We start from the raw sequence: 16,578 nt of genomic DNA, 5'->3' as shown, positions 1-16,578 counted from the left end.
TTCGCCTACGTCGTCGTAATTATATAATTTGACGGTCGCTTTAACATCGTATTAATTACATTCATCCGTGTGGTATAAATACACGGGTTGAAATTTTTTTTTAAATTTTAATTGTATATGCAATATATTTCAATATTTGTATAAAATATTGTAAAATAAAATAAAACGTATTAATTTATCTATGACTTAAAATAAATTGATTATTTGTCATAAAAATATAACCAATTATTGATCTATTGAACTGTATTTTTATTAGTTTATTACATAGCCATGGCTAGAAGAATAAATATGTTTGTATTATCATATTTCAGAGATATTTAGTAACGTCGACTGTGTTTAGTCGACTTCCGTAAAGTCTCACGTGTTCTCTTCGAATAATAATAATAATAAAAAAAAAACCTGTAATATTATTTACGGTTTGTTTCATTATCATTCCTATTCGTTTAAGAAAAGAATCCATACAACATAATCGTCGCAGCTGCACTTTCACCATATATATTTATTACCGACAAGCGCGTATTAAATTATTCAATTTTATGTTGTATTATTTTTGCTTGACAACGACATACTATACGCGTTCTCGTCATTCTGTACTATCCTTATTTCATAATGATATAATAAAAAATTCAATATGCGCACATAGTGTATTATATAATACACATATCGCACTGGCGCAAAGTCACGGCGCTCCCTTTCAGGTGAAGGGTTATGCCCGTGGCCGGCCGGAATTCAATCTTTTTACGGGTGACGTGCGTGTGCGTATATGCACGTGTGCCCACAGTACATAATATATACCGTTGCTGCAACCCTATCGCAAAACAAACATTTGCGAACAATGGATAAACTAACCGGAACACAACGCTGCCGGTCATTGATAAGCCTTTCCCCGGCGCAATATTTTACGCATTCCACCGCCGTTGGTTTTATCATCCGGAGCGCGTAACATGTTATTAACGAAGGCGGCTCGTACCACGCACACGGGGGTGACACACACATAACCCACATCGTTCGAAAATATGATATGCATATATTTAATTTATTATGAAATGAGAAAAAAACGAGGAAGTTACTCTGTTGACTATTAGGCTTTGCCGGTTTTATCTCATCGTTGAGTAGGCCACTGTAATGAATGTGTTATATTTTAATTCAACGGTAAATTTTTGTACACGAAAAACGAAAATAAGTAGAGTCAAAGTCTTAATCCAGAAAATTTAATTTTCATTTATGTCGTGATAAGTAATTTATTTTTATGAATATCTCTAAAGACTTAGTACTTATAATGTCAAACTCGTGAAATGATAAAAGTTTTGAATAGACAGAAACCTTTAAACTACAATAATGTATAACTCTACGTATTTTTATTTTCGACAGAAGTCGATTGGTTGCGATAAAAACTGTAGAATCATCGTATACCGCATATACCGTATATACACTATATATATATATTTATATATGCCTATAAAACAATTTGATCGATTTACGTGAGCGATCCTTCGAACAAAGTGTAATTATTTTCGATGCTACGACGACGCGTTGTCTACCGCGTGCGCATTCGATTTCCGCAGAAAACTTTCAACTCGTCCGTTGAAAAAAAGTTTATATTGAAACATCTGTTTTTTACATATTTTTTTATTATAATAATGATATTGCGTTCACAACACCGCGATAATACAAATACCATTTCTCGGGTAGAAGTATAACTATTATGTAAAAATATTGTCAATTTATTTATTTATTTTTTCGTTATTATTATTATTATTAAATTGCTTTCTACACTGTAGCATTATGATGCGGCAAAGTTATTTCTCATTAGAAAATAAATTAATTTTTAAATCAGTTTTGCATCTGATAATCAACAAATTTATGTAACATTATTATACTTGACAAGGAGAAGATTTTCCGGTTAAAACTATACTTGAAACTTTTTCTTCAAAATATTATTATATTATATTTTATTAATATAGTTTGAATTATGAATTATGATTCATACAAATAGCATATTATACATTTATTATACCTATACTAATTTTGTGTTAATTGTTCTCTCTATATATAAATAAATATAATTACGTATAGGTACTACAAACTATAAATATTATGAATTATACATTAAAATACGCACATTGCTCGTTAACGAACTTGTGACGTAGGCGTTCACATGCATGTTCAATTTATAAATTTATGTTAAAAATATTTAAATACAGAATTGTCATTGCTATGCAAAATGTAATATATAGTAGGTATTAAATCAATTGAAATAGCGTAGTTCCCATTATTCTAAATATATTAAATTCGACTTTGAAACGTCAAAATAATACATTAAATTATTAAAATAATTAGTTTCTCTGCAAATTTACATCGATATAGTTTAACAATGGTGATTTTATTTCCAACAAAAATTTAAAACTTAATTTAATAATTAATAGTTGTGTAGGTATACAATATGACCTCGAAAACATTTATAATGTTTTGATCTTTGAGAAATAAAATTCTATGACGTTAAAAGTCCTTTTTCAATAAACACACATTAGGTCCTTTGAGGTTTTTAAGAAAATAAAATTAATTAAAATTATTGCACGTTAATTGAACAACTTTCTAGAGACCGCAATAACACGGAGTTTATGATTTTCTTATTATATTTATTTTGTCTTATTCGATCAACGAACGTTAGTTACTCAATCCAAGTGCCTAAAGAACTATGACAACAACGATGGTGATGATGATAATAATAACAACAATAATATAAACTTTAAAGCGAAAAGTTCAAAATCCAATTTCAAATTCTATGTAACAGAACATTGAATCTGATTTGTAAGTTGTTCCCTTCCGCCGTCGACTTTTCAATGTCCTATGATAGAATTTAATATTTCATTATAAAATAACAATACACACGCGTCTGGTTATTATATTAATTTAAATATTTAACAATAAAATCTAGATAACGTCGGTTTCACCGTAGACGACGAATCATAATAACGTTGACGCCGCACGTTATCGGACCCACATGACACTGCATATCAGGGACGTATATTTATTTTTTATTTTTCGATTTTATATATTTTTTTTCCATCCGGTCGGTGTTGCGAACATAATGTTAGTATATAATATCGTTGCCGTTGTTAAAAACATAAATTAAAAAAAAAAAATAAATATTTTTTACGTTCACGACGTGACCGAATCATATTATTCGCATAACATATCGTATAATATTATGAGCATTATTACTATAGTGCTCGAACACCGAACAGCTCACGCTCGTGTATGCATGTGTGTGATATAATTGAACGACTCGTTACGCACTTGAATATGTATGGCAGGGAGGCTGCAGGTGGGACCTGGAATAACGCAATTTTGCATTGTCGTATAATATACAATAAAATATATTTAAAAACAATAATTATTACTCGGATCACTAACTTACGACGATTGTATAGTACGTCCTTTTCTCCCGCACTCGACCATAATATTGTGAATATTATAATAGTATATGCATTATCGTTAATGCGATACTTAAATCAAGTAAATCCAACGATAACGTTTCCACGGGAAGTTTTTACTTAGGTATCCATTACAGCGGAACGAACGGCAAAATGTACTCATATAATAATAAAATTATAAAATAGACGGGTGGCACCGCCAGTGATCGTATATGACATAAAATATTATGATATACACCGCACTCGTGTCTGCGGAGTGTGCCATTCAAAGTTTTTTGTTTTGTATTCGAAAAAATAAGAAGCCCGATAAATCGATTATCCAACACCGTCGTCGTGTACGCCGGTTACACGCAGTTTGTGAAATGCGATGTTTAATGAAGCAAAACGAAAAAGCGTTCGGATGATGGTGTGAGGTTCATTAACACTTGAACAACATTTTTTCTTTCCCTTAAAAAGAGTAATATCCGCAAGAATGCTGTTGTATGAAAATAATCGTGACGTGAGACTATAGTGATGGCTGACGGGCTGACGGAAAATTGGGGAGTGGGAAAAATAAAAATAAATAAATACGTCTTGCGATTTCTAAAGGGGTGAAAAGTCGTCTCGGGGACAAAATGAAGCGGAAATTCGGTTTGGGCGTAATGACGCGTCTGAAGCGGGGTCGGTAGGAATCGGATTTTGTTGTCCGAGCGGTGAGGTGCAGTGTGGGCTGCCTTCGTCTTCGTAGTCGCGCATACAGGGTATAATAACATTCCAGCTGTGAGCGTATAAATCGCAATAAAAACAATCGAGAAAGTCCGACGCACCCTGTATACGTACAACATGTATGCGAGTTTCTTCGAGTTTAACGGAAACTAAATAACGCCGCCGGAGGGGTGACTTGCTCGGCCGAAGAAATCGCAAGGGTAAACAAGAGCGCTTGCTGCAGGGCGTTCTCGTATACAACGGATTATTTATAACGGCTCGTAAAGTCGTAAAGTCCGAATCGAATATCAGGTGAATTATACTACTACCCCTACAGCACGATAATCCCATATACTAGATATTTCAGAAAAAAACTTATGTGTATACGAGAACTGTATTTCGATGATTCGTTGCCGATCCAAAACGCCAAAAAATATACGCGTATTTAAACAACAATAACAAATGTGCATATAATTTGCAGTCAGTGACGATTTTGACGGGATTGCGTTGACGATTTACCGCGGTGTTGCAGTTTAATCAACTTATCCCAGTAAATATATGTATTGCCGTTCAGGAAAACAATACGAAAAGAACAACAGACTTTTTCGATATTTTCTTTGTCACAATCTCAAGTGTCGTATATATATATTTTTCACAGCCCCCAGGTACTGCCGCGCGCGTAAACCATCCATATAGATAGTATATAATATTATTTTACGTATATACGAGTACATTATTATTACTCGTATTAACATTATTATAATATTTCATTCGGCGACCGGTGACGATGACGACGACAGCGCGGTGGTGGTTGATTTACGATCGGTCCTGCTCTTCCAGTCTGTATTAATAATATAATGACGTTTTAATGACGACGATCGGTGGTGCTAAGCCCTCGAATACTTACGCGCATCACAATATATAACGGCGTGCGCCATAATCATTATTATCATTGCGATGCCGATAGAACAATGATACTGAGCTGTAGCTATTATTTGTTATTATATTATATATATATCGTGTGCGGCGGCGTTTTTTTAGTACACGGGCGAGAACGACCTGCCTATGTGTGTACCTACATGTGCGCTCGAAAAATAGTTCTATTATATTATAAGCGCGCGTGCATTATGCTATTATACGTCTTATTGTGGTGGGGTACCTAGCGCGTTCCTTTTATTGAAAAAATAAAAACCACGCCAATCAGATCGAGGTGTGCGTTCGTACAATAAAACGTTCGTGTATTGTACCTATACGACTGATGTACGAGTATATAATATAATATAATATAATATAATATAATAAACACGCCGTAATACGGCCGCGCACGAACATCCGCCGCCGCCACCACGATAATAATAATAATTGTCCGTTATTAATCAGAGTATTGAATTTTACGACGCGTACATAATGCTGTTAGTGCGTGCGTGTGTCATATGATATTACGACTCCCGCCGTCGCCCCCGTCGCTACCGCGGTTAGCGTGACGCGTATATATATATTATTGTACATACCGTAATATTGTTTAGTGTAGATAGACCTTTGACCACTACAACTTCCACTCGGGTCCCCTTGTAAAGATATATAATATATACCACGCTGAACGCGTAATTAACGATATTATTATATTTATTATTCGATATAGAGTCTGTGCGTCTGTGTATTTCTAAAGGACCAGACGGCGGGTCATATCCTTTAATTTGCAAAGTCATAATATTACGTACGTCATACGACTGCATTTGCAGAACCGTTACCGGTGCATCTATACATGTGTCGCGGTCTATACACCGGCGGGTGCAGCGGTCATTGCATCGCGCTGCACGCGGTTTCATACTTTATAATAAAGCGTGTACACTGTACACTGTACACTGTACGTATATAGTTAGTTTCGACCCGTCTGATTAACGCGTATTATGCAAAACTAAGTGTACATAATATACATATTACAACAAACCTCGTTAATTGAGAAACCCGACTGAAAGTTATAATTCCATAGTTTTGTTTTCCGGATTAATTCGGAAATTTTGCAGCTACTTATCTACATATGTCTAGAATACTATACATCGTATAATATGTTTATTTCCCATGCATTACATTCTTTAACTAATAGATTCCAATTTCGAAAATATTATATCTGCATTGTATTCCTTTGTGTAGGTTTGTTTGCAGGCTTCAAATATACGTGTATAGGAGTATATGTATATAGTATTCATGCTTTATATAGGTAATATGGATATCCGTTCGGTGTCTGTGCAAATATAATAGAAAAATTTTATTTTAACTTTTCATCCTTATTTTCTTTGAATTCAATATTATACAATACGAGATTTTATCAAATCTAATGTAATTCGTATCCGTATTCGGCTATATACATAAAAGTCTATATTTTCTGTACAAATTTACGATTGATTTTTTAAATTTTATTTTGGCGCTCTAATACTAAATTTGACACGTGAATGGCGCGAAAAAGGAGAGGCCTACAGCCACTGTTTGGTCACCTGAACATGAATTATTAAGTTGTTATTACACCGTTTTTTGTTTTGATTTTGTTAAATGCTGAGTAAGTCTCTAGGGTCTATAGAGTCTTGGCCGCCACATACGTACAGTTTTAGGAGTCGTCTTGGATTGAGACATAGTTTTTTTTAAGCACTATTTGGAAAAGTTAATTTACATTATTAGTGATTTCGTTGACATTCCATACTAGTAGGTATGTATGATTAAGGATGTTAATATTATTTAACATGGTTGACTTATTTATGTAATCGCGTTCGGCTAAATTTTATCGTAGCATAATACTATTAACATAATAAATTAATTCTAAGGTAATTAATTTTATTTTTATTATTCACAATAATCTGCACTGAATATGTTTTTCTCTATATTTTTCTTAATTAAGCAAATACTACCGTGTTGCAGCTGACGTTTATATTATTCAGTTTTTACTTGTTGTGTATATACCTCTACTAAATATTAAATTTTATTTATATAAAGTGCGGTTACTTGCTGCACCTGTATTATTATTAATTTACAAAAAGCAAAAAGTAAAGCGTATATTTTAAGTAAAAATGAAAATCGTATTTTTTTTCCTTCTTTTGTAATCTCGCTTATAATGGACGGCGCATAAAACTTTGTTAATCGATAAACGGCGTTCTTATAATAATATACATTCTCGTTGGCCAAGTTTTGAACATAAATAAAATAAAAATGTACTGTATATTATAATAATATTGTATTTGGCAACTTTTATAGAAAAAAAAAATCCTAATACAATCGATTGTTTTTCAATAGAAGTCCAATGCATTTACTGATATATCTGGTCGAGTTTTTTTCCCACATAATAATGCATATACTATATAATATTATAATGGTTTGCGAAATTATCGTAATAAATTCACATTATTGTTAGACGGCGATAGCGCAGCGGCGGGATATCTGTAGTCTTATTTATTTTTACATATTTATTTTACGATCACTGTACGTATATTATATTGTATTTAAATCCCCCGAGTATAATCCCGCGTATAATATATATTTGTATATTATTTGTCTCCATCGTTTTCGTTTAATGGTTATTATGTATTATTATAATCATATTTACAAGGATGATTTCTAAAACCCGACGGCGATGTCCAGTTCGTCGTCATAATCACCACCACTGTCGGCTATTCAAATTTCCGAATCGTAATGCGAGGGGCTGTGCTCATTATAAGTTTTCATTGATCCCAAAACTATTGGTTGTGCCACCGCATCGACTTACGACCACGTTTGTTAAATCACTGTGTGTTTCTGCAAAGTCGCCTACAAACTCAAAGCTCATGATTTCTATTGTATCCCTGTAAAATATTATCATTGTAAAGACCGCATTATTATCGAGTCATTATGTTATGTGTTTTGTAGTTTTCACGTTTTTAATGGCCAAAAATAAATGACAATACTGCACAGTGCACACAATTCTCAATTCTATATTTTTTTATTAATATATCAGCTAGAAACCCAATGCCATCTACGTAAAAAAATCTTTATTTATATGTATATATCGCAACCCGATTAAAGTAAAAACTAAACACTTATTTTAGCTGAAATTTGCACTTATACAAAAACAGAACAGCTAGTGTATAGTTCAGAATTGACAAATCGGCTACTCTATTTTATTTAAATTGAACGTAAATTGTGTTGCTTTTAACGGTGATGGTGGTTACAATTTATTTGTTATCGTTATTTCAATATAGAGTGCATATGAAAATATAATATTAATAATAAATCGTATAACATAAAGCTCTCTACTCCGAATAGACAATATTGTTATTCGTTCGCTACTATTGTCTGCCGTGCCCTAAATCAATTTGTATTCATTTATTCTAAAAAAATCTTTGTATTTATAGTAAAAAATAATAGTATTGGTACCTACGCACGAATAGTAAACTTTCGAATCCATATTTCCGTCGGTCGAACCATTCTGTTTATATTATGTGCGGAAGGGGGGGGGGGGTCGGATGACGGGACACCCGGCTCTATCGGACATTTATAAATACATATATATATATATATATATATATATGTATTATGTATATAGGTATTGTATATATTAGGTGAATTTATCATTTGGCCGTGACAAATATTATTATAATATCGTCTCCCGTGCAAATCTCCGTGGAAATATTTCACACGTGCCGCGATTTTGCTCACCCGTAATCCTGGCTACACTTTGCGCCGGTTTATTGTTTTTATTATTATTTTTAGATCTTTCTTGTAACAGCAGTTTTTACGTGATAATTTCTCGTGAAATTTTTCACGCGTATATCATTTAAGATACTACTACGCATAAATCAGCTGATTACATATTATAATATAATTTAATGATTATTAGTAAAAACACTCTTAAGAAAACCGTGTATGATAACAATAGCGAATGTAATAAAATATAAAATAATATTTAACGCACAAGAAAAGTGATAAATACTAAATTCAGTATTTTTTGTCTCTCAACTCCCCCCCTTCTCACCTTTTAATTTTAATATTTGTTAATATTATAATATTATATAGTTAATTTGTATGTTATATAATTGTATAGTTATAGTATTCCGGTATTTACAACTATTGTATAATACCTATTATATCAAAATATGCGGTGTCACAGTATATTTTTAATATTTTATAAGTGTACTGAAATGTTTTAATGTGTATGTAACGATGGGTTTATTATTCGAACACCAATACGACCGGAACCGTGAAACCCGATCTGCTATCAGCAGGGTTCTTTCCACCTCCCATGTATTGAATTATGTGCTCATGAGGTCATCGTTTGTAAATTTATTTTATTATTAAAATTATTATCATTATTGTTTTCTTTTTTTTTTCAGCTCAATGCATGTCGGCACTCGGCATGCAGTCCGGAATGATAAAAGACGAAGATTTAACCGCTAGTTCTTCTTTCGAAATTGGAAACGTTGGACCACAGAATGCCAGGTGAGAGCCGTTTTTAAAAACAACGCGCGTTACACAATATTTCTCACGCCCCGTTTGCACGCGAAACGCGTACAAAAGGGTATTTTTTTCTTCATATTACAACAATGCGTATTTTGGGGTTACACTATACGCGTTATTATATGTTGACTGTTGGACGTGACAAAATGTTTATGGTACAATTTCTACTACGAATATTATCCGCGAAATGGTTGTTTTCCTTATTCTATGAAAGATTCGTGCATTTTATGCTCTATATTACGAGTATACCGTAAACTTTGAGTTTACGGCGTTTTGGGGAATTTTTTTTTTTAAAATAGGTGACACCTATACGAAATTGTTTCCATTCTAGCATAAATCCTTCTACTTCCGATGGAATGGCTATAGGGAAAAAAACAATTTTGCACCCTCTTGCAGATATGTTCATTTCACCTACCCTCTTCTTTTATTGTCGTCGTTCTAACACGTGACAAAAGTATACCTCCAGGCTACCATTTAAAGACCCTCAAGATACTTTCAATACGTCGATAAAAGCTTAGGTGGTTTAGTTTCCCAGCAGCTTAAAACATTTTTATTTTTTAGTATTTTATGTGGAAATTACTACGCTTAAAGTATATATTATCCGCGTGGTGTGCAAAAATAAATTAGCGAGCATTTTTTTTTTACACGTTTTAAAATATATTTTACATTTATTTTTTACATTTTATTAAAATATGTATTATGTGTATTTTATAATTTTATTATGCAAAAATATATTCAAAGAATTTCTTCGAAATCGAAATGAATATTTTTTCTTTTTATTTAAAAGAATAAAATATTGCTTTAGTTAATGTATCGTTATTTTTCCTAAAACATATATTTCGTTACTTTGTTTTGATTGGAAAATGTGTAGTATCCCGCTTAATACATATAGGTATTCTAACTGAACTTCCTTTCTCTGGCATGTTTGCAATATATATATATTCTGTATGCATACATATATATTAAGCAAGTTATTGGTGGTTAGAGAAGGATTGGTGTGAACAAAATGGAACCCAAAGCTTTGTGCTCTTGGTATGGATTTAATAAATGAGAGGGTCAGAATCCCTTGTTTTGAACTCTGACCACTAGTGCCCGAGGAACTCGTTAATTGGAACTTGCGTGTGACGTTTCAATTTGTTTTCATACGTTGAATTAAAGATGGATTAAAAGTTGTATGGTTAGATTTTTCTACGTGAGTGTATTATTATATATTAGAGTAAACTATAAATGAGAATTAAATGTAATGGACTGATTCAAAAACACAATAAGTTCCTACTTCCTAAACCCATAAACTATATATAGCAGTATAGAATTTCTGACTTAGCAATGTGTGAAAGTATATAAATTAAACGTCACTGCCAAGTTTCTATATAACTGTGAATATGTATTTTTATATACAATGACGTTTTATCCAATGTTAAAATATGAATAATTATATTATTGTTCTATGCATTAGTTTACTTGATATAGGTGTAAACGGGTTAAATAATTGCCAGTGAAATATGTTAAATATGTTACTTTAAAAGTATTTGCTATATTATTATTGTTGAGTTTAACTCAAAATACATTTATATAAACTATATTTTCAATAGGAATATTATCAGTTATAAGTCTTATAACTAATAATTATACAATTTTGTTGCATTATTTTTAAATTTTTTTGTCCGTTTTGTATTTTGATTTTGTTCAAAAATATTTAATTAAATAATACTATCATAATTATGTTTTATGCTTTTAAAAGTTTTTTTAAGATACGCCCTAATATTAAGCATTATTAATAGTAGATATGCAATGAATAATATAATATCAAAACACACAATGCATAATTATAACTTAAACGTGACATATTTGACTCAAATTTTAATCAAAAAGCGTAAAGTATGTAAAGTGAATCCTTTTTTATCATTTTGTTAATATTTGCTTTGTTTAAGTTGTGACTTTTGTAACCCTTGAAATTTGTGTATAAGTGAGTGAGTGACATCAAAGAAAAACTTTACTATGAATGGCAATCAGAGATAACCAAATATTTTAAACAGATAATATAATGCATGTTTGTAGTTAATGCTTATTTAACAAGACTTTTTTTTAAACATTTTAATCCAGTTTAAAACAATAAATTATAAAAACAAAACGAAAACAATTTTATTTTTTTTAAATGGTTTTTTTTCATTTGAATATGGTTTTTAATGTGAGCGCACCGCAGTTTTAAAATAAAATATTTTATCCAAGTGTTTCAGATATGATGTGACATAGGCTTTTTCTTTGCAATTGTGTCCCCTAGAATGAAAATATTTCAGTTTGCTTTGCCATCGGCTTGTCTGATTTATTTTTATCGCAATTCTTTCAGTATATATATACATTATTGAGTATGAAAAAACTCAATATTTTCTGGTTACCCGTAGGCGTCGTGCACATATAGAGTGGCAGTAGCGAAAAGTTTCGTCTAATGAATATTAATGGTCGTTACCAGTTATCTATATAGAACAAGACCGGTAGAAAAATAAAATAAGAAAAAGGTTTCTTTCTGGTGTATTTTTTACTTTTATTTATTTATTTATTTATTTATTTATTTTTTGGTCGAATTACGACTTCAAGACAGAGAAAGCTAGTTTTATCGATACGAACTTTATATTTTTATTCTAACGATCTTTTTCGAATACAAGAGGTTTTGCTTTGCGACGTCATGAGTAAGACAATCAATCAAAACACTAGAGATTTTTTAGGTCATAATTTTTATATATATTTTTTTAAGAGGAGCTCTACTGAAAGGGTACTTTTTGTGTGCATCTAACAACAATTTATCTTCGATTATCGCCTGTTGACGTTTTGGTCACTTTTTACTAACATCATTATTTGAGAACATGAAACAAAAATAAAATATTGAATCACAGTTACCTGATGGGTTTGATTATACTATGTTCTGTGTACATCAGTGCTGTGTTAGCAATACTGAAAACTATTTTGTCGTTTTTGAGAAATTTTGTTTTTATCAATTTGTATATAACGCATAGGTGTAAATATTGGTACCTACCAATTTGTATTCCCCTTTTTCGTGTATTTTGTATTTGCTTCAAGGAAACGCTCCGTTTGCAGAGTAAATAAGACAAAATGTAGCATCGGCAAGTAAAAGAATAAAATAAATATTTCCTGTGCCCGTGATTTCGAAGAGAGATGAAAGTAAAAAGTTAAAGATTACGGCACGCGGCGGATGGATAAAAATATGTCTGAGAAACTTTCTTAGCCACATATATATACTCGTGCAGGATATATACTTAAACTTGCTACTTTTATTTTATTTATTTTTTCCACCACCATGGGAATACCATGCGTTGACCGCGTTAGCAAAAATGAGAAAAAACATCTGGGAAAAAATCTGCCAGGAACGAATATAAAAATAAATATAAAACTTTTCGCCGTGTGGGTATATATTGTAATATCGCGTGACGAACATGCGGGTATGTATAGGTATACAATATAATATAATTTAATAATAAAATAGTTTGTGATATAAACCTTGTTAAATTTGTTCTTCCGGCAACAGAAAAGCTCTATCATGAGTCGTGACACATCTCTCCGATTGCGATTAAACACATTTTTCGCGGTGATCGTGTGCAACGCACCAGATCAAAAACCTAACCCTCGCGTCCACACACAAAACTGCATACAGGGCATAAATACACTCTGCGGCTTTCGGCGATCGTTTTCCTACATTGAAAGTCCGATTGAATTTGTACCCAATGGGTTTTCATGATTACAATTGTGGTAATGAACCCCGGTCACGTTTGATCCGCAGGCATTATCCCAGGACAACAATTCGTTTAGCCGAATATCGGCTGGGTCAATGCTTACGAGTGTCCAGATTTCTCTCCGTTTCTCGGGATTTCTGTAAGGAAAAAAATAAAAGTTCACCGAGTATAATAAATCACTCAATATTATATTACGATTTATAACTAGAAGTGGTAATATCCCATGGAGCGCTCAATGAATAAATAGCCCAATAAAAGTGCGATCAATTGTACAGTAATTTATATTATAAATGATGTAAAATACTGTATTTTCAAAATTTCATAGAGATATTCAATATAAGAGTTATTCTAAATGTGTTACATTTAATGACATTTGTCAAGTGTAGATACATTTTCCTAGTCAAAATGTTTATTTCGACTTAAATTTTATTTTTGCCATTTTTAAGTCGGTACCAAGTTGTTAGATACCTATTACTATTTTATTAAATTTTCATATAATATGTATAGATAGGTACTGATCTATTTGATTTTCAATTTATAACATATTAAACTTATTACATCATGCGTAATCTAAATCGACTAAATCATTTATTTATTGTAAAGCAAAAAAAAAATTGTTTCATAAAATATTTAAATTGATGTGTTTTCCGAAGTTTTATACATTTTATCTATATACATCATTCTGAAAAATACAATTTCATTCTTGGAATTATTTTTGTTTGTACAAAATGTAGATTTAATGGATTTCGATAAATTATTTACGATCCATTTGCAAATATTGAAATATGTACTTTTTTTTATCAATTGTTTAGACTAGATCTGTGGAAATCTACACTCCGAAACATTAAGTTGAACTATCGTTCAATTCGATTTCATGGTGTTTTCTGTAATGGTATATCGGTGTTATAGGTTGTAAATAGATTGTATATGATATCCACGATTGTCAACATACTTTATGCACCGGTATAAAAAAAAAAAAAAAAAAAACAATGGTACGTATAACAGAAATAGGGTAACTATTTAGGAGACCGCATAAAATATTTCAAAAAATAATGTATACTATAGTAATTCGATAAAATTTTATGTTATATAACGTATAGATTATAAAGTCTATGGATATAAAAGTTTACATTTTTGATAGTTTTCTTAAATCATATATTTTTTTTTATTTTTTCTTTACTTAACAAAACAGACATTTTATAAATTACAATTTCGATTAACCTTCTGCCTTTAAACTTGACGATTTATGTTAGAGAGAGGGAGTTATTATAGTTTAAAAATATTAAATAATAATAAAAGGATGAGATAATAACGTAACAATTTAAACGATATAAATACAAAAATTTTACAACTGTATGAACATATAATAGCATATAAACTTAGTATAATATTACATTTAAAAAGATATATAATATATAATAATTTTATTTTTATCCTGTCAATAAAATTTAATAAAATAATTTCATGTTTTTAATAAAATTTGGTTGAAATTATAGTACAAAAAATGTATATAAAAAAATAATAATAATAAAGATAAAAAATAAAAAAATATTCACTATTATTATAAATTATAATATTTTGTTATAATTTCTGTATCATTAAATAAGAGCACCATTTTCTACTTAATATAGGTGCCAACTGCCAATAGTACCATTTATATTTAAATTCAAATATTTTTAAGAATGCTCAAAATTTGAATTTAATGTATCACAATTAAAATCAAAAATTATTGATCAATATTACAATTACGTATATTTTTATATTTATGTATTACGTTTTTATGCCTGTTAACAATAAAAATATAAATAATTGACAGTGTAACAGAGTTAAGTCTGGATCCCGGTTCGAAAAATTTTTACTGTAGGTACATTACTTACCTTAGAATTTTTTAAATGTCAACAGTTATTATTAAATTTAGTATTTTTTAGACATGATATAATATTTAAACTTAATTATGTTACATCATCGGTATTATTTTAATAGAATTTAGAACTTATGATTCTGGGTGTATTAGGATTCGACACGAGTACTTACACTTATTCGTATCATATACTTATTAGAATGTTAAGGTATATTTACTAAGTTTAAAAATATAAATTATTATGTTAAAAACCTAAAAAAAAACATGTACTTTATTGTCACAATACGTTTTTAAAGTGAACTCTGTTCTGATTTGTATTGGAAAAAATGTTTTATTAAAAGTAGACAATTTCAATATCTTGATGTTTAATCGTTAAAAGTCGTCTTGACTCAAGAACATCTATTGTCTTTAGTATCTACACATTATTTTTCTTTTTTGTTAATTACTTTTTTTTCAACTATTAGCAAATTAATTATTAGAATGTAGATCTGGCACATGGGCTTGAAAAATCCTTATAATTTAAATTATATTTTAGTTACAATTCATTTAAATTGTACCATTTTTTCGTAGACAAAATGCAATTCATTTGAAATGATTTGGTTTATGCAAAATTATATTGTCAGTGAGATATTACTGTCAATGAAAAATGTTGTCTTAATATTCGCCTTATGGTGATTACGTGTATGATTGAGCGCCTCTTTAGGGTTGCCAACGGATGACGGAAACGATGCCAACAAAAACGCCCAAGTTAATTTGCCATCCAAGTTTTTATTATTATTTTTGGGGGACGTCTCCAGCGGTTTATAAAAAAAACATAAAAAAATACCGTGACTGACAAAATATGGTTGTCGATCTGTTTTGGCTGTCATCTAGACGGGTTTAATTGGTTCCTTGATCATAGGCATTCTAGGTGTGTTGTAAAAAAAAAAAAAAAAAAAAAATGTTGTCGTTTAAATTCAACGCAAAAGCGGGCGTTATTGTATACATTTGTGTGGCCTATGTGTTTGTTAAAAATAAAATATGTCGCCAGTCGTAAATTATCATAATAGCCTGGCCTCATGTTCGGTATACGACTGGTTTGCGTGTAAGTTACTCTTTAATAATCGATTGTCAAGACAGTTTTCATATGCACGTTAACTATACCCGTGTAGTATTTGGTCATTGGTTTAAAAGCAGTAAATAAAAATCACTCGAGCAAATGGAAACAAAATTCGTTGGGCTTTTAAAAAGCTGGATAGGTCCAGTGGCATTAAAAAAAAAAAAAAAAAAACAGGTAAAAATTCTCTTCCTCGTACGCTATAGTATATATTATTATAGTTACAACCGTCGCCGCCGTCTACCCATTATTCGGTTGTGCCTTTCAAAACGA

The 16,578-nt window shown here is 30.8% G+C and overlaps 1 protein-coding gene across 3 annotated transcripts in view; it reads left to right on the top strand.

Annotated features, from left to right (window-relative positions):
- The window catches only part of LOC112598626 (discoidin domain-containing receptor tyrosine kinase B-like), a 141,757-nt gene that overhangs the window by 87,659 nt on the left and 37,520 nt on the right, over positions 1-16,578 (top strand). For all 3 annotated transcript variants that reach the window (XM_025345146.1, XM_025345147.1, XM_025345145.1), the window contains one exon: positions 9,479-9,584. In XM_025345146.1, the coding sequence (XP_025200931.1) occupies positions 9,479-9,584 (106 nt within the window). The remainder of the gene's footprint in view (positions 1-9,478; positions 9,585-16,578) is intronic.

This window comes from Melanaphis sacchari, unplaced genomic scaffold (genome assembly GCF_002803265.2).
Source record: "Melanaphis sacchari strain LSU unplaced genomic scaffold, SCAv2.0 Contig49_pilon_pilon, whole genome shotgun sequence".
In the NCBI taxonomy this organism is placed as follows: Eukaryota; Metazoa; Arthropoda; class Insecta; order Hemiptera; family Aphididae; genus Melanaphis; species Melanaphis sacchari.
The sequence above is the reverse complement of the archived record's forward strand: the minus strand, read 5'-3'. Positions and strand labels throughout refer to the sequence as shown.